Source organism: Carassius carassius, chromosome 26 (genome assembly GCF_963082965.1).
Source record: "Carassius carassius chromosome 26, fCarCar2.1, whole genome shotgun sequence".
NCBI classification, from domain to species: Eukaryota; Metazoa; Chordata; class Actinopteri; order Cypriniformes; family Cyprinidae; genus Carassius; species Carassius carassius.
This window is the reverse complement of record NC_081780.1, coordinates 29,690,502-29,709,184: the sequence shown is the minus strand read 5'-3', so window position 1 is coordinate 29,709,184 and position 18,683 is coordinate 29,690,502. Positions and strand designations below refer to the sequence as shown.

The 18,683-nt window shown below is 37.3% G+C and overlaps 1 protein-coding gene across 3 annotated transcripts in view; it reads right to left on the bottom strand.

The window, feature by feature from the left end:
• LOC132106138 (membrane-spanning 4-domains subfamily A member 4A-like) overlaps positions 1–15,451 on the bottom strand; it is a 144,090-nt gene extending 128,639 nt beyond the window's left edge. For all 3 annotated transcript variants that reach the window (XR_009424029.1, XR_009424030.1, XM_059511789.1), the window contains exons 1-2: positions 15,340–15,451; positions 1,618–1,810 (exon numbers count right to left, since the gene is read on the bottom strand). Coding sequence is in view for 1 of the 3 variants with exons in the window: in XM_059511789.1 (XP_059367772.1) it covers positions 1,618–1,785 (168 nt within the window). In the remaining 2 variants the exon portion in view is untranslated. The remainder of the gene's footprint in view (positions 1–1,617; positions 1,811–15,339) is intronic.
• Positions 15,452–18,683: the final 3,232 nt, after the last annotated feature.

Below are 18,683 nucleotides of genomic sequence, written 5' to 3'. Positions count from 1 at the left end.
GTGCGTGCAAAGGTTCTGCGCGATCCTCTTGTTTAATATTCTCAGGGTCTGAATCCGGTGTTCTGTCGATTTGTCCTACGCTGTCAGGGTTTCCTACCTCACACTAAAACAGTGGGTAGTACTATTCGACAACGAAAAATGCTACTGTTAAGCTATGGATTGTTAACGTCTACACCTACCACAACCCTAAACCTACCCTTACAGTAATGCAAATACAGTAATTATGTGTTATATTCATGGTTGTAGCTAGAAGGGATACAGTTACAGGAAACCAACAATAAATATTCTTTTCTACCAATTAGATTAAATTTTTATTAAAGTCTACACCTACCCCAACACTAAAACTACCCTTACAGTAGGTGCAGATACATTAAATATCGTTGTTTAGCATGAGAAAAAGGACGCAATATTTATGTGCGTATGCGCAGTAAACCCTGGTAGGAAAATCTGACGGGTAGGATAAAATGCCAGGACACCGGCTCAAATTGATATGACAATATTGATGTCATTCTTGACAAGGGAAAGTCGTGGCCTAATGGTTAGAGAGTCGGACTCCCAATCGAAAGGTTGTGAGTTCGAGTCCCGGGCCGGCAGGAATTGTGGGTGGGGGGAGTGCATGTACAGTTCTCTCTCCACCTTCAATACCACGACTTAGGTGTCCTTGAGCAAGGCACTGAACCCCCAACTGCTCCCCGGGCGCCGCAGCATAAATGGCTGCCCACTGCTCCGGGTGTGTGCTCACAGTGTGTGTGTGTGTTCACTGCTCTGTGTGTGTGCATTTCGGATGGGTTAAATGCAGAGCACAAATTCTGAGTATGGGTCACCATACTTGGCTGAATGTCACTTCACTTTCACTTTCACTTTCAATACTAGAACAGAGGGAACTTGCTGCTTTGTCAAGGGCCGTCCGTCTGAGCTGTTCGCTAATCACACATACTGGGACAGCTAACCAATCACAACACATTTAGTTTTTCGGAAGGCAGGCCTTCATCAAACCCAAAACTAATCGAGCCATGTGTGCCAGGCTGGGGAGAAAGGTATAGTAATAATGTAAATTGTGTGAAAAATAATGCATCTTTTGAACCACTAAGCATGAGAGCATGTTCTAGTACACCAGCATAATAAATAAAACAGCATAATAGGACCCCTTTAACCACATATCCAACCAAGGTATTGAAGTTAGAAATTCCTGTATCATGACCAACTAATTCACATACTTTGTCAGTAAGGTAAAAGTTGCTTTTGTTCAAAGTTGCTTTTATCCACATAGGTCTTTGATATGAATATTTTTTGGTAATTAAATATTACCGGCTTAAAAGTAACTAGTAATTAGTACTCTTGAGTAGTTTTTGAGAAGAATACTTTGTACTATTACTTAAGTACTTTTTTGACACCAGTACTTTTACTTGTAATTGAGTACTATTTCAGCAATGTAACAGTACTTGTACTTCAGTACTCTTTTATTTTACACCAAAAATCATTTGGATCAGTGGTGGAAAATGTATAATTTTGACCCATACAAAGTATTTTTGGCTATTGTTTTAAATATATCCGTGCACCTTTAGACTGGTTTTGGGGTCCAGGGTCATATATTTGAGTTTATGAGACATTTCTCACCCCAAGGGCTTTTGGTTGTCCTTTCAGAAATGCCTGAATTCCTAGAAGAGGTGAAACTCCCGTCATCTCAGGAGCATTTGTGTCCGTCGACCCAGGAGCTGTTTGTGTTGCTGGTTGCAGCTGAATGACGAGTGTTGAAGAGTTCATGGGTATGACAGTGTGAGACATTCTGGTTTCTCAATCTCAAACTGACCTGTTCAAAATCATAGTAAATCAAAACATGAACAATATGATTATGAAACAGCACGTTTAATTTGATTTACATAATTTACTGTAAGGCATTTAGCAGATGTTCTTTCACGCACACAGAGGCACACATGTCCTGAAATGTTCCATCAATGATGGCAAAACAGGCACAAACCAGGATGCTCCCATCACCATCTATCCCAGATGGGAAAAGGTTCTCATGCTGGAATGCAGTGTTTTCCGTTCTCCAAACATATCTCTTCTTATTTAAACCCATCATTTCTATTTTTGTCTCATCCAAACATTGCACTCTGCCGTGCATACTCATAGTATGACTATTACTATTATTACTGTGATACTCGCCTTCAGGCATAGAAAAAAATGCCACTAAACATTTAAAAACATACTGTCTTTATGTTGTTTGTACATTAATTTGAATGTTGCCTGTGAAATTATTGCAATATAAAAGAATATTTAAACAACTTTAGATTAATCGTGATATAATTCAGAAAAAATATGTGATTAATTAGTATGTATATATGTATAGCAGTGGTGGGCCATCGGGGGAAATGAGGATGTTGCGGTCTAGAGCTTCTTGTTAGCCCCATGTTAGGAATAGAGCCATTTTTATTTTATTTATTATTATTATTATTATTTTTATTTTTTTATTTTTTTGGGTGTGTAGGACACAGTTAGACAGCTTGTGGTGGCAGCTGCACCGAAGAGGTTAGGGTTGAGTATTTAATTTCATGGCATAGTTCTTAAAACTCATTTTGAAATTATTCTTCACTATTTGCAATCTCTGCCAGTATCCTGTTAATCAAACATAGGACCAGGAAGATATGGTGGTTCAATCGTTTAGGCTTTACCTAAATCAGCTAAGTTAGGACAACTTCGTAAACATGTTAAAGAAACATTTGTGAAAAGGATGGTTTTGACTGGTTACACAATCTGATGTGGAGGAAAGGGTATCAAAAGGATCTTTACCTCCACTTACAACGTTTGAGCAGCAAAAATAATTGTTAAAAATCAGAATAAAGGAACGCAAATTGGATATAGTGCTGGGCGATATGGTAAATGGTAAATGGACTGCATTTATATAGCGCTTTCAACAGACCAAATGGCCATACAAAGCGCTTTACAATTTGCCTCATATTCACCCATTCACACACTCATTCACACACCGACTGCGGTGTCAGCCATTCAAGGCAGCTGGGGTTAGGTGTCTTGCTCAAGGACACCTCGACACTTGGTCAGGTGCAACCGGGGATTGAACCACCAACCTTCCGGTTTGTAGACAACCTACATGAACCACTGAGCCACCGCCGCCCCATATATTAAAATTGTATTTATTATTGTAAATTTTTTAACTATATTCAATATATCGAGCGCAGCATTAGCTCAGTCAGGCCACGGAGGCATAGGCTGTGACCATCTGATGCGGTCAGCTGTCAAATCACTCCAATCACTACCACTCTCCTATTAGACACGGGACATATATACGTGGCACCACTGCTCGGTAAGTATGCTCAAATGGCTCGCAATAGCTATCGCTCGCTCAGGAACTAATCAGACGGCGAATCCATCTCCATAGAAAGCGTTAAAATCAGGATTTTTTGATAGGATTCCCACTGAGTATCTCACCAGATTTCAAGTCGTGAACTTGAACGTGAATTCACCGCGTTGTGTGTCAAGCGATGGACTGAAAGTGATCTGAGAGAGCACAGCTCCTCACAATTGCTATACAGTGGGTGGACAGCCTAAATAGGCATTACCGCCGTGGGTAACTGTAATTCAGTCGCGTGTTAAAATCATTCGCGAAACTACCGCCAGGTGGCGCAAAGGGATGGATTGAGAAATGAATGTAATTGTAAAATGAGATAAAAGGAGGAAGTAAAACAGCAATAAAATTATGATATAACATTGTAACATCTTTAAAAAATATTAAAACATTTACAATAAATTCATTTCAAAACGTAGGATAGTCTTAGGCTACAGTCTACTCATCAAAAATTTAAAGAAGACCTTTACACAAAGGATCATATGCATGCTATTGTTATTAAACCGTAAATAAATATAAAAGTGTTAGCAGCGATCCACTTACTCCACATATTGTTAATTATGATTTTTTTCCATTGATACTGAAACACGCCGGAACTACAAAGCCTATTTTACCTCATGAATAATAGTTAATTAAACTTCAAATGGGCAACATCACGAATGTGGAAACGTTTAGATTTCTCCCGAGTGAGAGAATGAGAGAGGCCAACCTTATGCTTAGCTTTAAATTATTATTATTATTTTTTGTTTGTTTAAAGCTAAGCCTATATTATGGTAGCACTTTATTTTACAGTCCTGTTCCCCATGTACATACTATGTACTTATTATAGTAATTACAATAACTATCTAATAACTAGGTACTAACCCTGAACCTACCCCTAAACCTAACCCCACCCCATGTAGTTACCTTGTATTACCAGAACTTACTTAGATAAATACACTGTAAGTACACTATAAGTACATGTAAGTACACATACTGTAAAATAAAGTGCAACCTATATTATTATATACTGCAATTATATTTATCTATTAGAATTGTATATTTTTAATTCTTGTTTTGTTCTGATATATTTGTTAAGTTTAAAGGATTTGTTGTAAAGTGAAGGGAACTAAATATATCCTGTTGGTACATTATAGCATTATTAGGCCAGCCGTTATTATTTCTAAATGTAATAAAATGCAACTTATACATGAATTATATAATATCAAAAATTAAAAAAACATGCAGCAAACTAAAATAGGTGATTAATCCGTTAAAATGCAACCTATACATGACTCATATATTTTTTCCTCTCAAAAAACTTTATTTTTTAGCGTGTTTAAAAAAAAAAAAATAATAAAACATGCAGCAAATGAAAATAGGCGATTAATCCGTTAAAATGTGTTACTCTGGGTTAACAGTAATTATAAGTATTATATACTTCAGAGCAGAGCCTGCATGGGCCTAATCTAGGCTATCCAGGATATTTTTTTTTCATTGCATCTGAAAATGACTTTGTGCAGCATATTCACTTCGCGTGCCCTGGAGCAGATCAGCCTCCCACGATGCTCAGCTGTGGACGATTTAAAAATGTTTGATATAAAGGTTGCTGTCCCATTTCATTCAGGAATTGTTAATTTAAAAAAATCAAATTATATTGTTAGTTCTAATTATATTGTTAACTTAGGTTCATTTGATATTTAACATGCATTGTGACATTTTATCTCCTTGTATCATTTATCTCCTTGAGATTTTTAAGTTTAATAGTATTTAAATTCAAGCTTAAAAATAGGTTTTAACTGCTTAAATTATTTCTATATGAATTAGTAATATGTTGTCATGTTTATTCTTGTAGAAAATAAGTGTTTATTATTTAAGAAAACAAGGGAAAAAATAAGGGACGATCCAAATATTTGTTTTGCATCACCCATTTATGTAGGCTACAATTATTCAAAAATAAATAAATAAATAATAAAATGTCATTAGAAAAAACCATTGGCCTGAGTAATTTTGACCATTAAAGTCACAATTCTATAAAGGTTAGTGATTTAGGAGGTGAAAATACTGTGAAATTACAAATGGCATTGGATTTTAGAGCCTAACAACTGAAGGTTTATGAAACATTAGCCAATAAAGCATTTTTTTAAACAATGGAACTTAAAGTTGTGAACTAAAATATCATTTCAACCATACATCATGTGAATAAATAAAATGATAATTTTTCATAACATTTAATTATTCATAAAATGCATACGTTTCTGGTGTTTGGATTTGTACTCCAATATAATGGTCTCTCTCTCTCTGCGTCAGTAAGCTATATATACAAGTCAGAAATTAAGCCTTTTTTTGCACAGGCAAAGGGTTAATGGTCCCACCTAGTGGTCAACTGTAAAAATAAAATGTTTTACCTCTTCCCAAAAGGGAAAACCAAAAACAATCAAGAATGCATGATTATATGGTGTCATGGCTTCGTAATCAAAAAATGTCATTATAATGGAAGTCAATGGGGCAAAAACAGCCACCAACAACAAATAAGGGAGAAAAGGGACTGAAGTTGATTAAGAGATTTATGCAAACAAGGTTGGAACAAGGTTGGTTTTGGGAGGTTCTTCTTCAGCAGTAATACCTCTCATTATGTTTGGGGGGTTAATGTTTAAGCTCTTGTATGTTCAATTAATTTGGGAGCAAGAACCCCCATAAGAAACCATACCACCAAAGATAAATTGTGTTCAATAAACTCAAGTAACTTGCCAAAGTGGTCCTGTCTGAAATATCTCAATATGTTTGCATTTGCATTTAAATATTAAAAAACATGATTTGGTAACACTTCAGAATAATGGTCCATTAGTTAATGTTTAGTTAACATGTTCTAAGCAAGAACAATCCTTCTACAGCATTTATTAATCTTAGTTGATGTTAATTTCAACATTTACTAATGCATTACTCAAATCAAAAGTTGTGCTTGTTAACATTAGTTAATGCACTGTGAAATAGCATGAACTAACAATGAATAACTGTATTTTCATTACCTATCATTAAAAAAGATGAATAAATACAGTAATGTATTGTTAACTTTTTGTTCATGTTAATTAATTAACTAACTAACATTAACTAATGGACCATTATTTTAAAAGCGTTCCCTAATTTTCTTTTTCCAATGAAAAAAACAACAACAACAAAAACAATTTAGATTAAACGGCTAATTTAAGCAGTTAAAAAATCTAGACCAAGTGATCACTTACTGCTTTTTATTAAATGAACACATGTAGACCTATATGTAACTAAAGTAGTGCAAGCACATGTGCACCAGACACCAGATTGCTTAAAATAAGCAAACACCGGGCTGAAAATGTATCCTTGTAAACAGCGAAGCTCTGATTCAGGGATTTAAACTCTTGTTATCTGGCAACCGCTCTCATGAAAGTTCTCATAGTAGAGGCACGTAGAGCAGTCCGCAGTTATATTTTCAATGGGAGATGTTGTACTTGTTGTCAATGATGCTGCCCCTCGAAACTTTATTATGGGTATAATTATTCATACTATTCCAGGTAAAAGGGGATAGATTCGCCAAGAAAGGATTAAAATGAGGTACAACTACTTGGACAGACCAGTCACCAAGATTTGCTTGCTTCTCGAAACTGAAGACGATTTATAAATGATTTTTTTTTTTGAGCGTTCATTGACGTACAGACGTAATTACATGTACAGTATATGATGACTGAGTTCTAGACAGAGCTTCCTTGGACTTTTTTTGACTGACATGACTGAACATTTTTTTTAAATGAACAGATGCACACACACACACACACACACACACACACACACACACACACACAAACACACATATTTGTATACCTGTAAATTATTTTATGTTGTGTCAATTTATGAATTGTTTGTTATTTCTTATTGGTTATTCATGGTCACGTTGGCACAGGTGATCACTTCCGTTTTCTGTATTTTTCCTTTGTCGGATTGTTTGGGAGGTTGTAAGGGGTGAGGAGCGGAAGCCAACTTTCTGTTGACCGTATTGCATTGGTCTGATCATGTTTTATGTGCATTAATAAAATCAAAAGCACGTTAATATCGCCAGTTTTCCTTTGAATAGAATGACATGAGTGTGAACGAGTCACAAGCCAATTACCTAGCCTCTATGTTGCAATTGGATTACGCTAATAACTAATATTGGACACAAACGAACACGTTAAACATAAAGTTTTCAAAACAGGTTAGTTCATATACTTGGATTAAAGTTGAATTGAACTGATGCATCAGTCATACAGCACTCCAGACCGTGCACCCCATGATGAGCCAATAAGGAAAATCCCAAATCTCAGAAAATTAGAATATTACTTAAGACCAATACAAAGAAAGGATTTTTAGAAATCTTGGCCAATTGAAAAGTATGAAAATGAAAAGTTTGAGCATGTACAGCACTCAATACTTAGTTGGGGCTCCTTTTGCCTGAATTACTGCAGCAATGCGGTGTGGCATGGAGTCGATCAGTCTGTGGCACTGCTCAGGTGTTATGAGAGCCCAGGTTGCTCTGATAGTGGCCTTCAGCTCTTCTGCATTGTTGGGTCTGGCGTATCGCATCTTCCTCTTCACAATATTTTCTATGGGGTTTAGGTCAGGCGAGTTTGCTGGCAATTTAAGAACAGGGATACATAAATAAAAACGAGGCATTACAAAAAAACGATAACTAACTAAAACTGTAATGTGTGTTTGGCAAAACTAACTAAAATAAAATTACAGAATAAATGTTCTTAGTTTACATCTTTGTCAATGTCTTTCATAGAGCAAATAACGTTCAGCTGCATTTCCTTTCCCTGCGTCTCTCACTCGTGCACACACACACACACACAGCCCCTCCCCTCCGTGTCTCCATGAGAACAAGTGTTTGACATCGAAAGCAAGTTCACGAAAGGTTGTTATTTCTTGAACACCTTTACACAATCACACATTAAAAAGTGGTATAAAATATTTTTAATTCTAAATATAGTTTTGTCAGTGTTAATGTCGACCCGATTGTGATTGCTACTGTGAAAGTTAACTAGACGCAAGTTTGAGGTAAAATGCACTTGGGTTGTCGATGTCAAAACTCTATTTAAGCTGTGATTCAAGTAAGGAATAATTGACGACAGGCCAATGAATTATTAGAAAAATAATGCACACCCGAGGTGGTGATGCGGTCACAATGGGAAGCGGAGTCAATTATTCCGCTTATACTACGGTTACCATACCTCAAAATATCGATCAGATGATATATTTAAAGAGATTTGTTCGCTTTTTGTACTTAAATTGCTATTCTGAGTAGGATAATTTCTTCCGCATCTTTTGCTATATATATATATATATATAAGTTAAACATTACCTTGTCATATTGTTTTATAATTTATACAGATAACTCTTAAAAATGCCAATAACAGAAATAATCATATTAGAATAATTGGGAAGCTTCTTAAAAAAAATCCCTGAAGCAAACCCGGCGGCTTCAGCTGCATCCATGTTAGCACGTCATGTTTGATGTGGTAATTTCTAGGGCTTGGGCGTCGTGACGTCATTACTTGTCGTGGCCACCATGTTGATGGCCTCCTTTACAGCTACTCGGACTTCTGCGCAGTGTTTAGACGTACTCCCTCTCAGCCGTGTGTCTTAATTTGATAAATTAAAAATCTATTTCAACCATGGTAAACCATTGCTGTATTGTGGGGTGTAACAGCGCAACATATAATCGCCATGGGGAAAATAAAATGAGAATGGATTAACTTTACACCGCTTTCCTGCTTGGAGGTGCGACCACGGAGACCATAACATCTGAATATTCATTTATATAGCTTAAGTCAACATTGAACATTGAAAATAAGGGAAATTTCCCGGGTTAATCATCCAAAATACGGGAAATTTCAACATTCATCTTTCTGTTGCTATCCCTCTGCTGACAGCAGAAATCCGTACTACAAAAACTGCTGCATTAACTAACGTTAAGCGATTTGTGAAGCTAGGTCTGACATGACTTTGCTTACAGATTGGCGTGAAATTGTGCTCTCACAACAACCATGCTGTCTCAAAAAGCCCAACATCACGCTAAGGTTGCTTTCAAGTAAGCAAAACGATGCTTTGAAAACATCTGTTCGCTGGAAAGGCAAGGAGTAGCAACAGGACAACAGCACAGAGACTTTGACAGGTCTGATGGAGGGGCTAACGGGATATTTTACAGGAAAATACTAAAACGGGAAGACAGCGGGAAAAGAGCTCAAATACGTGAGAACCCCGGAAAAAAACGGGAGGGTTGGCAGCTACTAACTACACTTTTGAAATACATTGTTAAAAGTCAATGTGTGAATGTGTAACCGGCAGAGTATTTGCTGTCTGGTTGAAGTTTGTCCCTCTGCAGCTACGGTAGCCCCCTGACGTCACCCAGCTAGCAGTGAGAGGCTAAACAGCTCATTGGCGTCTAGGTCAGTTTCTATAAAACAGTCTGCACTGTTGGATTTGAAAGTGTCCAGATACATTCTCACTCTTTTTACTGCTTGGGTATGTGGTTTCCCTGTGCAACGAAGGTATGGTAAATGTTTATATGACGTAGCAAGCTAAGCATTTATATTGTATCTAATACTGGGCTATTGGAAAATAGGTGTTTGACTGATTGCCAGACGCTTCCGGGTAATCGCGCTGTGTATTACTGAAGGTATTATTTGTGCATTTTACTGTTAATCACGAGTTGATCCAGTGTATTACGACTAAAAGCTTTGAACACATGTAAAATGAGTCCGATTGTGTTGCCCTGACGTAATGCATGGCTGTGTTTTGTCAACTCTTAATATAAATGTATTTAATGAATATGCTGTGTGTAACAATTATGTAGGATTGTGAAGACTGGCGCAAAGGGCTGTTTTTCCACTGTGTCAGTTCATATGTCGACATTGAGGTAAAAGAAAATAATGTTTTTATGAAATGTTTGCGATTGCTATGTGACTATTTGTGCATGTGTATATCAAGCACTAATTTTAATGATTTTGTGTCTGCAGTCAGATTGCTCCTGCTGCTTTGCCTTGCCTAAATTAAGTTTTATACATTTCTTTTCTTTATTGTGGGTATTTTGTCGTAGCCTCCGTCTAAGGCTCTGTCTAACTGATGTGGTATTGGCTGTCCTAAATAGTGTATAAGTTTTACACTCTCTATCCACTCTGCTAGTGATAACCTTCTTGTCCTTTTCTTCTTTTTTAGAGTACTAGAGTAACTGCTCACAAGAGAGGTTCCTGGTTCCATCCTCGCGCACTGCACTACGTATTATAGTGGTAAACTGCACTTCACAATATTTATTGAATCATTGGCTTGTAGTGGTTGTGACTGTGTGTGTGTGTGTGTGTGTGTGAATGCATGTGTTCGTGGGCACCAGATTCCAGAGCACGGGCGGTGAGCGTCACTCATATCCCGGACAGGTAACCTGCCTTGACAGTGAACCAGCATTTTTTAGTTAAATTGTTTGCCCCCTACAGTGTAATTCAGTTAGGTATACATCCACGTTAAAATATCAAGGTGAAAGTCATCATAGCTCGCCTAATATAGACCCAGCTCTCAACCCAACTTTGTGAATAGATTAACGGCAATATTTTTTTTTTATCGCCCGATAAGAGTCTCCCATTAACGCAGCACGGTAACGCTGATAACGGCCCACCACTAGAGCTGAAACAACGAATCGATTTAATCGATAAAAATCGATTATTAAAATAGTTGTCAACTAATTTAGTCATCGATTCGTTGCTAAATAACTTTTATTTGCCATAAGCGGCTCATTTCGTGCATATTTCAAATCTGCGGTGACCAAAGTGTGGCAGTAATGAGCCACCGGAGGTTTTACTCAGCCAGTACAGCAGGAGAAGTAGCGAATAGCCAATAGCTGGCCTCGTTTTATGTCACGTGCTTCCCGAACAGCGTCTCTGCAGCATTTAGCGGGATGTGGGAGACTGGGAGTACTTTACTTTGAGCCTTCAAAAAAGAAGAGTAACCTGTAAACTCTGCACTACTGAACTGTTTAAGGGGACGTTCACATATCGCGTCTTTTGCGCGCTCAAGTTCTTTATTTCCAACACCGCACCGCGTCGAGTTAAAAACATCTCAACTTTTCAGAATGCGGCAAGCGCACCGTGGGTCATGTGACAAGAACTAACCAATCAGCTTCATCCTTTCCCGTAACAACGTTAAAAGCTCGGTCAAGATGAAAGGAACAGCTGATCATAGTTGTATATGGATTTCCATTTTGAAATAAATTTAGTAGCAGAGCTACTGCAAGCGATTTTTTGAGCTGCAAATCCATTTATCCTTTGCTGAAATTTCCGCGTCTTCAAGGAGAGAGCACGTCATGGTTGCTTATCAAAGGCAGACGCCTCAGGGGCGCTTCTGCACGAGCGCTTTGGAAAGGAGGAGAAAGCGGCGCGCCTAGCGTTTTCCACGCGTTTTTAGGCACGATATGTGCCGGCCCCTAAGACTTTTATTTGTGCAGATTCTCCAGTACAATGTTGTTTGCAAATGTTTAGTCGTAAAAGCTGATAACATTGCTTTTTAACAGTTAACATTTAAAGCTTTACAAACATGTTCTGTGATCAGTTTGTAGTTTACCAGTTCAAAATTCAGTCGTGCAGCCTAATTATGACTGAATGAGAGAGGTAAATGTTTAAAGATATTTGAAATGCACTTTTTCTAAGTATTCACTGCTCTTTTTCACACAGCAGGTTTTTTGTGTGTGACTGTCCAATTTTTTTTTCTGGACAACCTTCTGATGGATTTTACTTTAAATTGTGATTTCCATTCAGGTTTCATGCCACTGGCACTTTATTCGAAGGATTGTTTACAATTTCACAGCAAAAGCTATAAAGGTGTTTCCCAGTAAATAATAAAATACAATGCACTGCAATTTTATTCTGTTTTATCCTTATTCTTCGTGAAAATATGTTCTGAAAGATTCCTTAATAAGCTTCGTTCGGGATGTTAAACTACTTTAGGAGCTCTAAGGACTGCCATGGTGAAAACATTATTTTAAATCTCCTTGTGAAATTTGCTAGAGTATGGGTCAGTGTTCTGATTGCAGAAGAGTTCGACAAAGGATTACTAACACAATAAAACAACTCCAGGTATATTTTTGATTAGGATATGACAGTGCAAAATGGTTAAAATCTCTTAAAAATCTATGCTGAAGGATAAAGACCATTTATTAATAATTTACTTGGGGGGAAAAAATGGAAAAAACTAAAATATAAGTACATAAACCGATTAATCGATTAATCGTAAAAATAATCGACAGATTAATCGATTATCAAAATAATCGTTAGTTGCAGCCCTACCCACCACTAATATATATATATATATATATATATATATATATATATATATATATATATTAGGCTATATTACATATTGTAATATTATATAATGTTGTGCGCTATCTGTCACGCCCACTGAAGGCTCGCTGCTCCGGAGCTTCGTTTTTGGAACCGAAAGTTGAGGTTATCCGCTTACTTACTCTTAAACATTCCCGGGTATGTCACATAACCTGCTTTCTGGAATAGGGTAAATTTTGTATGAAAATTGTACAGCTGTGGAATTTGTATAGGCTGTGAATTCTGAATAGAAAATTATTGCTTGACTTAAGTAAAGCCATCTCTCTTTCTCACACACACACACGCGTTTGTTTATGAGAAAAGTGTGTTCATCCAATAGGTGTAATGGTTTTTATACTGTACAAACTGTATATTCTATGGCCCTACACCAACCCTACACCTAACCCTCACAGGAAACTTTCTCAAAAAAACTCATTCTGTATGATTTATAAGCATTTTGAAAAATGGGGACATGGGTTATGTCCTCATAAGTCACCCTCTCCTTGTAATACCTGTGTCATACCCATGTCATTATACAGAGTTGTGTCCTGATATGCCACAAAAACAAGAGCACATAAACACACACACACACTAAAAATACTGAAAAGCTGTATTTAAAGTTTTCTTTTTATTTGTTATTTGTCATGTTCTTTTCTCAGATTGAGCTCCCTGACAATCTGACAGAACAGTCTTGTTGTGGCTCAAAAATGGGTTGAATACATGCGGTTCATGTATGTCTTTAGTCTGTTGGCTCTTTAGTTTTTTTTTACTGGTACGTGTCACTTACGTATTTTGAACTTACTGAGGAGTGTTGAGACTGTTTACATATTTGTGCCCATATGTACATTTTATGTACTGGTTTTATTTTTGAATTCATATTTTCAAAAATGTTATGATGTTTTTGTTGAGTTATTATTACACAATACTTTTTCTGACCTTTTTGAATCTTGCCCCTGACAAATAACCCAAATTACAAAAAAAGACTAAAACTAACACTAAAACTAATAAAAACTAAACTAAAACTAAGCATTTTCAAGAAATAAAATCTAAACTAAACTAGCAAACCCACTTTAAAAACTAATTAAAACTAAACTGAATTTGAAAACAAAAAGTAAAAATGAAATAAAAATAAAAACCAATAAAAAATGCAAAACTATAATAACCTTGCTGCTTGTACACTTTTTTTTCTACCACATCTTTTCCTTCCTTTCGCCTCTCTATTAATGTGCTTGGACACAGAGCTCTGTGAACAGCCAGCCTCTTTTGCAATGACCTTTTGTGTCTTGCCCTCCTTGTGCAAGGTGTCAATGGTCGTCTTTTGGACAACTGTCAAGTCAGCAGTCTTCCCCATGATTGTGTAGCCTACAGAACTAGACTGAGAGACCATTTAAAGGCCTTTGCAGGTGTTTTGAGTTAATTAGCTGATTAGAGTGTGGCACCAGGTGTCTTCAATATTGAACCTTTTCACAATATTCTAATTTTCTGAGATACTGAATTTGGGATTTTCCTTAGTTGTCAGTTATAGTCATCAAAATAAAAAAAATAAACATTTGAAATATATCAGTCTGTGTGTAATGAATAAATATAATATTTCACTAATTCCATTCAAAAAGTGAAACTTGTATAAGTCCACTTTTTGATCATATTCTAATTATATGATCAGCACCTGTATATATAATATAAAAATTAAGATATTGCTCTTGAATTCCCTTTTTGAGGTCGATTATTTATTAGGTTTATAATGTATTATATAAAAAACTGAAGCATTTAAACTGATAGAATAGAATAAAATGGAATTGAATTAAATTGAAAACAAACTGAATCTTTTAAACTGAGATCTGCAGCTGAATATTTAGGGAAAGAAAAACGTGAAAATGTGAATAATTTTACAGTTATCTAAAACATCTGGATGCAGTAGTTTTCACTCCACTACATCTGTGTGTGACTGTAATAGTTTTCTTCCATCATCTGTTATTTCCAGCACTTAATCAAGTCTCTCTGATTTAAAACACGATGGTGATTTATTTCACGTGTCATTGTGTTTGTGATGCGACTCAACTGTTAACCACATTCACCGTCTCTAACTCTATATCGACAACAACTCCCGAGCATTTCGTTATTTCTCCATCAAATGTCTTTCCCAACTCATTTTTGCGTGTCATGACACAACTTTCCTGTGAGGAACATTGTTTGAGAAAAACAAAAGATTGAGCAAGACTTCTGTCCGCTGTAGAGAGAACTGTTTGTGCTGCCAACAAGTGTCATTGAGACAACACGTGTTATTAATATGATAAGAAACAGCAGTTTGCAATATTAAGAAGCAAAACGAGCTGTTTCTGTACAGTTAAAAATAGCAGAAAGACACATTAGATTTACAAACACCCGCCCAATCTAACGAGTAAAAGAAGATGAAGAGCGAAATCTCTCTCTATAACTTCATTTACTGTCTACTATAATGACTTCGATGTTAATCATAGATTCATAAATACTTTCATGATAAACGTTAGCCATGCATTAGTTAAACCTCACAATAAACTCGACTTAAATAGCAAACACACCACACACATACAGTTACTAATATGACAGCATCATATCATGAGAAGAACATTCTGGACTCACCGATAAATAAGACAGAAGTCAGCTTTGCTTCACAGTGTTCAGAGATGGGTCTTTCTCAGTGGCGTAGCCTAGATAACTTTGAAGAAGTGGGTGGGACAGAAGTGTGTGTGTGTGTGTGCGTACTTCAATAATATGTATTATTGGGTGAAAAATTATTAATGCCAGTGAATAAACACATAGATAAGCCATAAACATTCGTGTTCCCAAACAGTCTCGTGTGTAAAGCGCTCGTGTGCTGAAGAGTGGGACATGTTGACGACATGATCTTATCACAGGACGAACTCAGTTTAGTTTCGATTACATGTGTAAACACTCAAACGACACGCACCATCCCGACTGAGATTGGTTATTACAGGTTTAGATCTTTATATATATTGATAATACAAGTAAAAATATGTAAAAAAAAAAATTAAATATATATATTTTTTTTATTTGAATATATGTAAAATTCAAAGTATAGTAACTAATTTTATTTTCCCTTATTGCTTTTTTTATTACCATTGCTGTCACCACTGCCATCTTGAAAATACAGCTTATACAAAAAAAACAAAAACAAAAAAAACAATTCCCCCAAAAAACCATTTGATTCATACAAAACAAGATAACAGTTTATACAAACAACACTACACTATTCGTAACATATATACAGGCATTCAAAAAAAAAACAAAAAAAAAAAAACAGTTAAATCCTCCCTGGGGCCAAGCGTAGGAAGTCTTTAATACATTTTTCTACTCTGCTTCAGCTGGAGACAGTACAGGATTCCTCATAGCTGAAGCTGTATGTTAAAAGAAACAATTACAAAAATGTAAAAAGATCAAGTAACCTGCTTCCACTTCCACAATAATCTGACAAAGTTATCTAAATGGCATAATGCTGCTGGTTCAACGCCAACAGCCAAAAAACAAGAAGTAAATAAAGCTCTTCCTGCGTTATTCAGCCTAACCATGTGCCGTGCTGTGCAGAACACACATCTAGATTAGTCACAAGGGAAGATTTGCTTAAGGTAAGTGTATGTTTTGAAATGAATTGTGTTTTGCCAGCGATCTAATTTATAATAACTTCCAAATTAAGTTGTGTATAATGACTATCACCTGACTATCACGGCCATCCGAGTCAATGGACCACATGCTAGCACTAGTGGTTGAGCACAAGCCATGCTTTCTGTTTAAAGAGTTGTTCTTACAACAATTACCAAAGAATGTTTGTACTGAGTCAATGTTTTGTTCGTTATCTGGCTCGGCTCTGTGATAATCTTCAGTTCTCTCTACACAGCAGTTCAGTCAGGATATTGGTTTGTTTGAAATCAGAGGGAGTGTCAGCCACATTAAACAAGTTAACAGCTTAAGTCATTTGTGGATTAATGCGTATTAGAGATGCGAACCGTTTAAAACGATTCAGTTCGATTTGGTGAACTGAATGATTCGTTTGCGAACCGGATATCACAAACTGCTTTGTTTTGAACTCTCTCTCACAACAGACACGGAAGAGAAGACAATGCTGAATAAAGTTGTCGTTTTTGATGTCACATGGACTACTTTGATGATGTTTTTCTTACCTTTCTGGACATGGACAGTAGACCGTACACACAGCTTCAATGGAGGGACTGAGAGCTCTCGGACTAAATCTAAAATATCTTAAACTGTTCTGAAGATAAACGGAGGTCTCACTGGTTTTGAACGACATGAGGGTGAGTTATTAATTACATAAATTTGCTATCTGGGTGAACTAACCCTTTAATATGAGCCACAATATGCCGACTGTCAGTAGCATAGTAGCTAAAAACACTGCTTCCTGTTAATCACAGACTCATTATCAGGACAACATTTTCCCTGTGATACAGGAGTGCAGGTTAGCGTCCTACCTGTGTCAACAGTGGATAGACGCTTGGGCAAGGTTGGGTCACCACTCGAGGCAGCCAATCAAGGCAAAATACCCACCTATGGGAAATGGTTAGTACCACTATGCTTCAATGGACTTCGTTTTATATGGGAGTTTGTGTTAGCAAATGTGAGTAGGCCCCTCCTGGGTGCAGATTTCCTGTGCACTAATGGGCTGTTGGTTGATGTCAAAAACTGCTATTTGGTCACTGTGGAAGGTTTCAATGTTTTACCTTGTTCAAGGAGCACCTTTCCCACGACCACTCTGTCCAGTGCATTGACAGATGACTGTGAGTTCACCCGACTGCTCTGTCAATTTCCCAATCTTACTAAATCCACTTTCTCCTCAGCAGTGGCCAGCCATGGGGTCGTACATTAGGACTGCTGGTTCATGCCTGGGGCCTTCGATTAGATCCAGTGAAACTGACAGTTGCCAAGGCCGAGTTCGCTAACATGGAAAAACTGGGTATAGTGCAATGCTCTAACAGTCCTTGGGCCTCGCCCCTCCACAAAGTCCCCAAAGCAGATGGTGGTGACCGCCCATGTGGAGATGATTGTCAACTCAATGACATCACCATGCCCGACCGATACCCAGTTCCGCACATTCATGATTTTTCAGCCCGACTTGCCATGAAAACTATTTTCTTGAAAGCGGACCTTAGGGACCGTTCGGTATTTAGGGAAGGGGCCACCGGAGGAAAATAGGGGAGGGTCATGTCTTTTTTTTCTTTGCTGAGGGGAGGGTCATCAAACTTTTTTTTAGTCTAGGGGGAGGGTCACTCAACTTTTGTATTCATGAAAAAATCAACATTTCAAAGTTGCTTTTTCAGTGCATATTTTCCATGTAGCTTCATGTAGCTCCCCTCAGTCCCCCCCCCTCCCCCCCAATCGCTAGTAGATGGGTCTGACCCAACAAAAATCACACCATCCACCCATTGATGCACAACACCTGACCCCACCCCAACAATCAGGTTTGATCCAAAATGGATCACAACATTCTGAGGATGAAAGTACGGACCGCAAGCTGGAAGCACAACAACTTAAGGGTTTCACTCCAGACGCTCTCTGGTGAGGAAACTTTAAAAAATATAGATTATTTTATAGATAAATCTGACAGTCCACAATTGCGGGGAGTCCAGAGAGTGTTGGAGGAGTTGCTGGTAACGTTACCCTATGAAGACAAGCCATGTGGTGTACTGCACATGGATTTTGCATTCGAACTGTTTGCGTCATTTTTTGAGAGACAAACAGTCGAAAAAGAATGGTTCCGGGACTGCATACTGAATCCCGAGTATGGGATACCTGTTTTAATATATAGGCAAACGGGCAAGCAGTGGATTATATTGAACGACGGGTCGGCATCAATGGAAAACATTTTCCTGCAGCTTGTCAAAGACGACGACGAAAAACAGGACCAAGACATCGAGGACGTCAATACTGAAACGGTACGTACAGTTTGGTTTTGC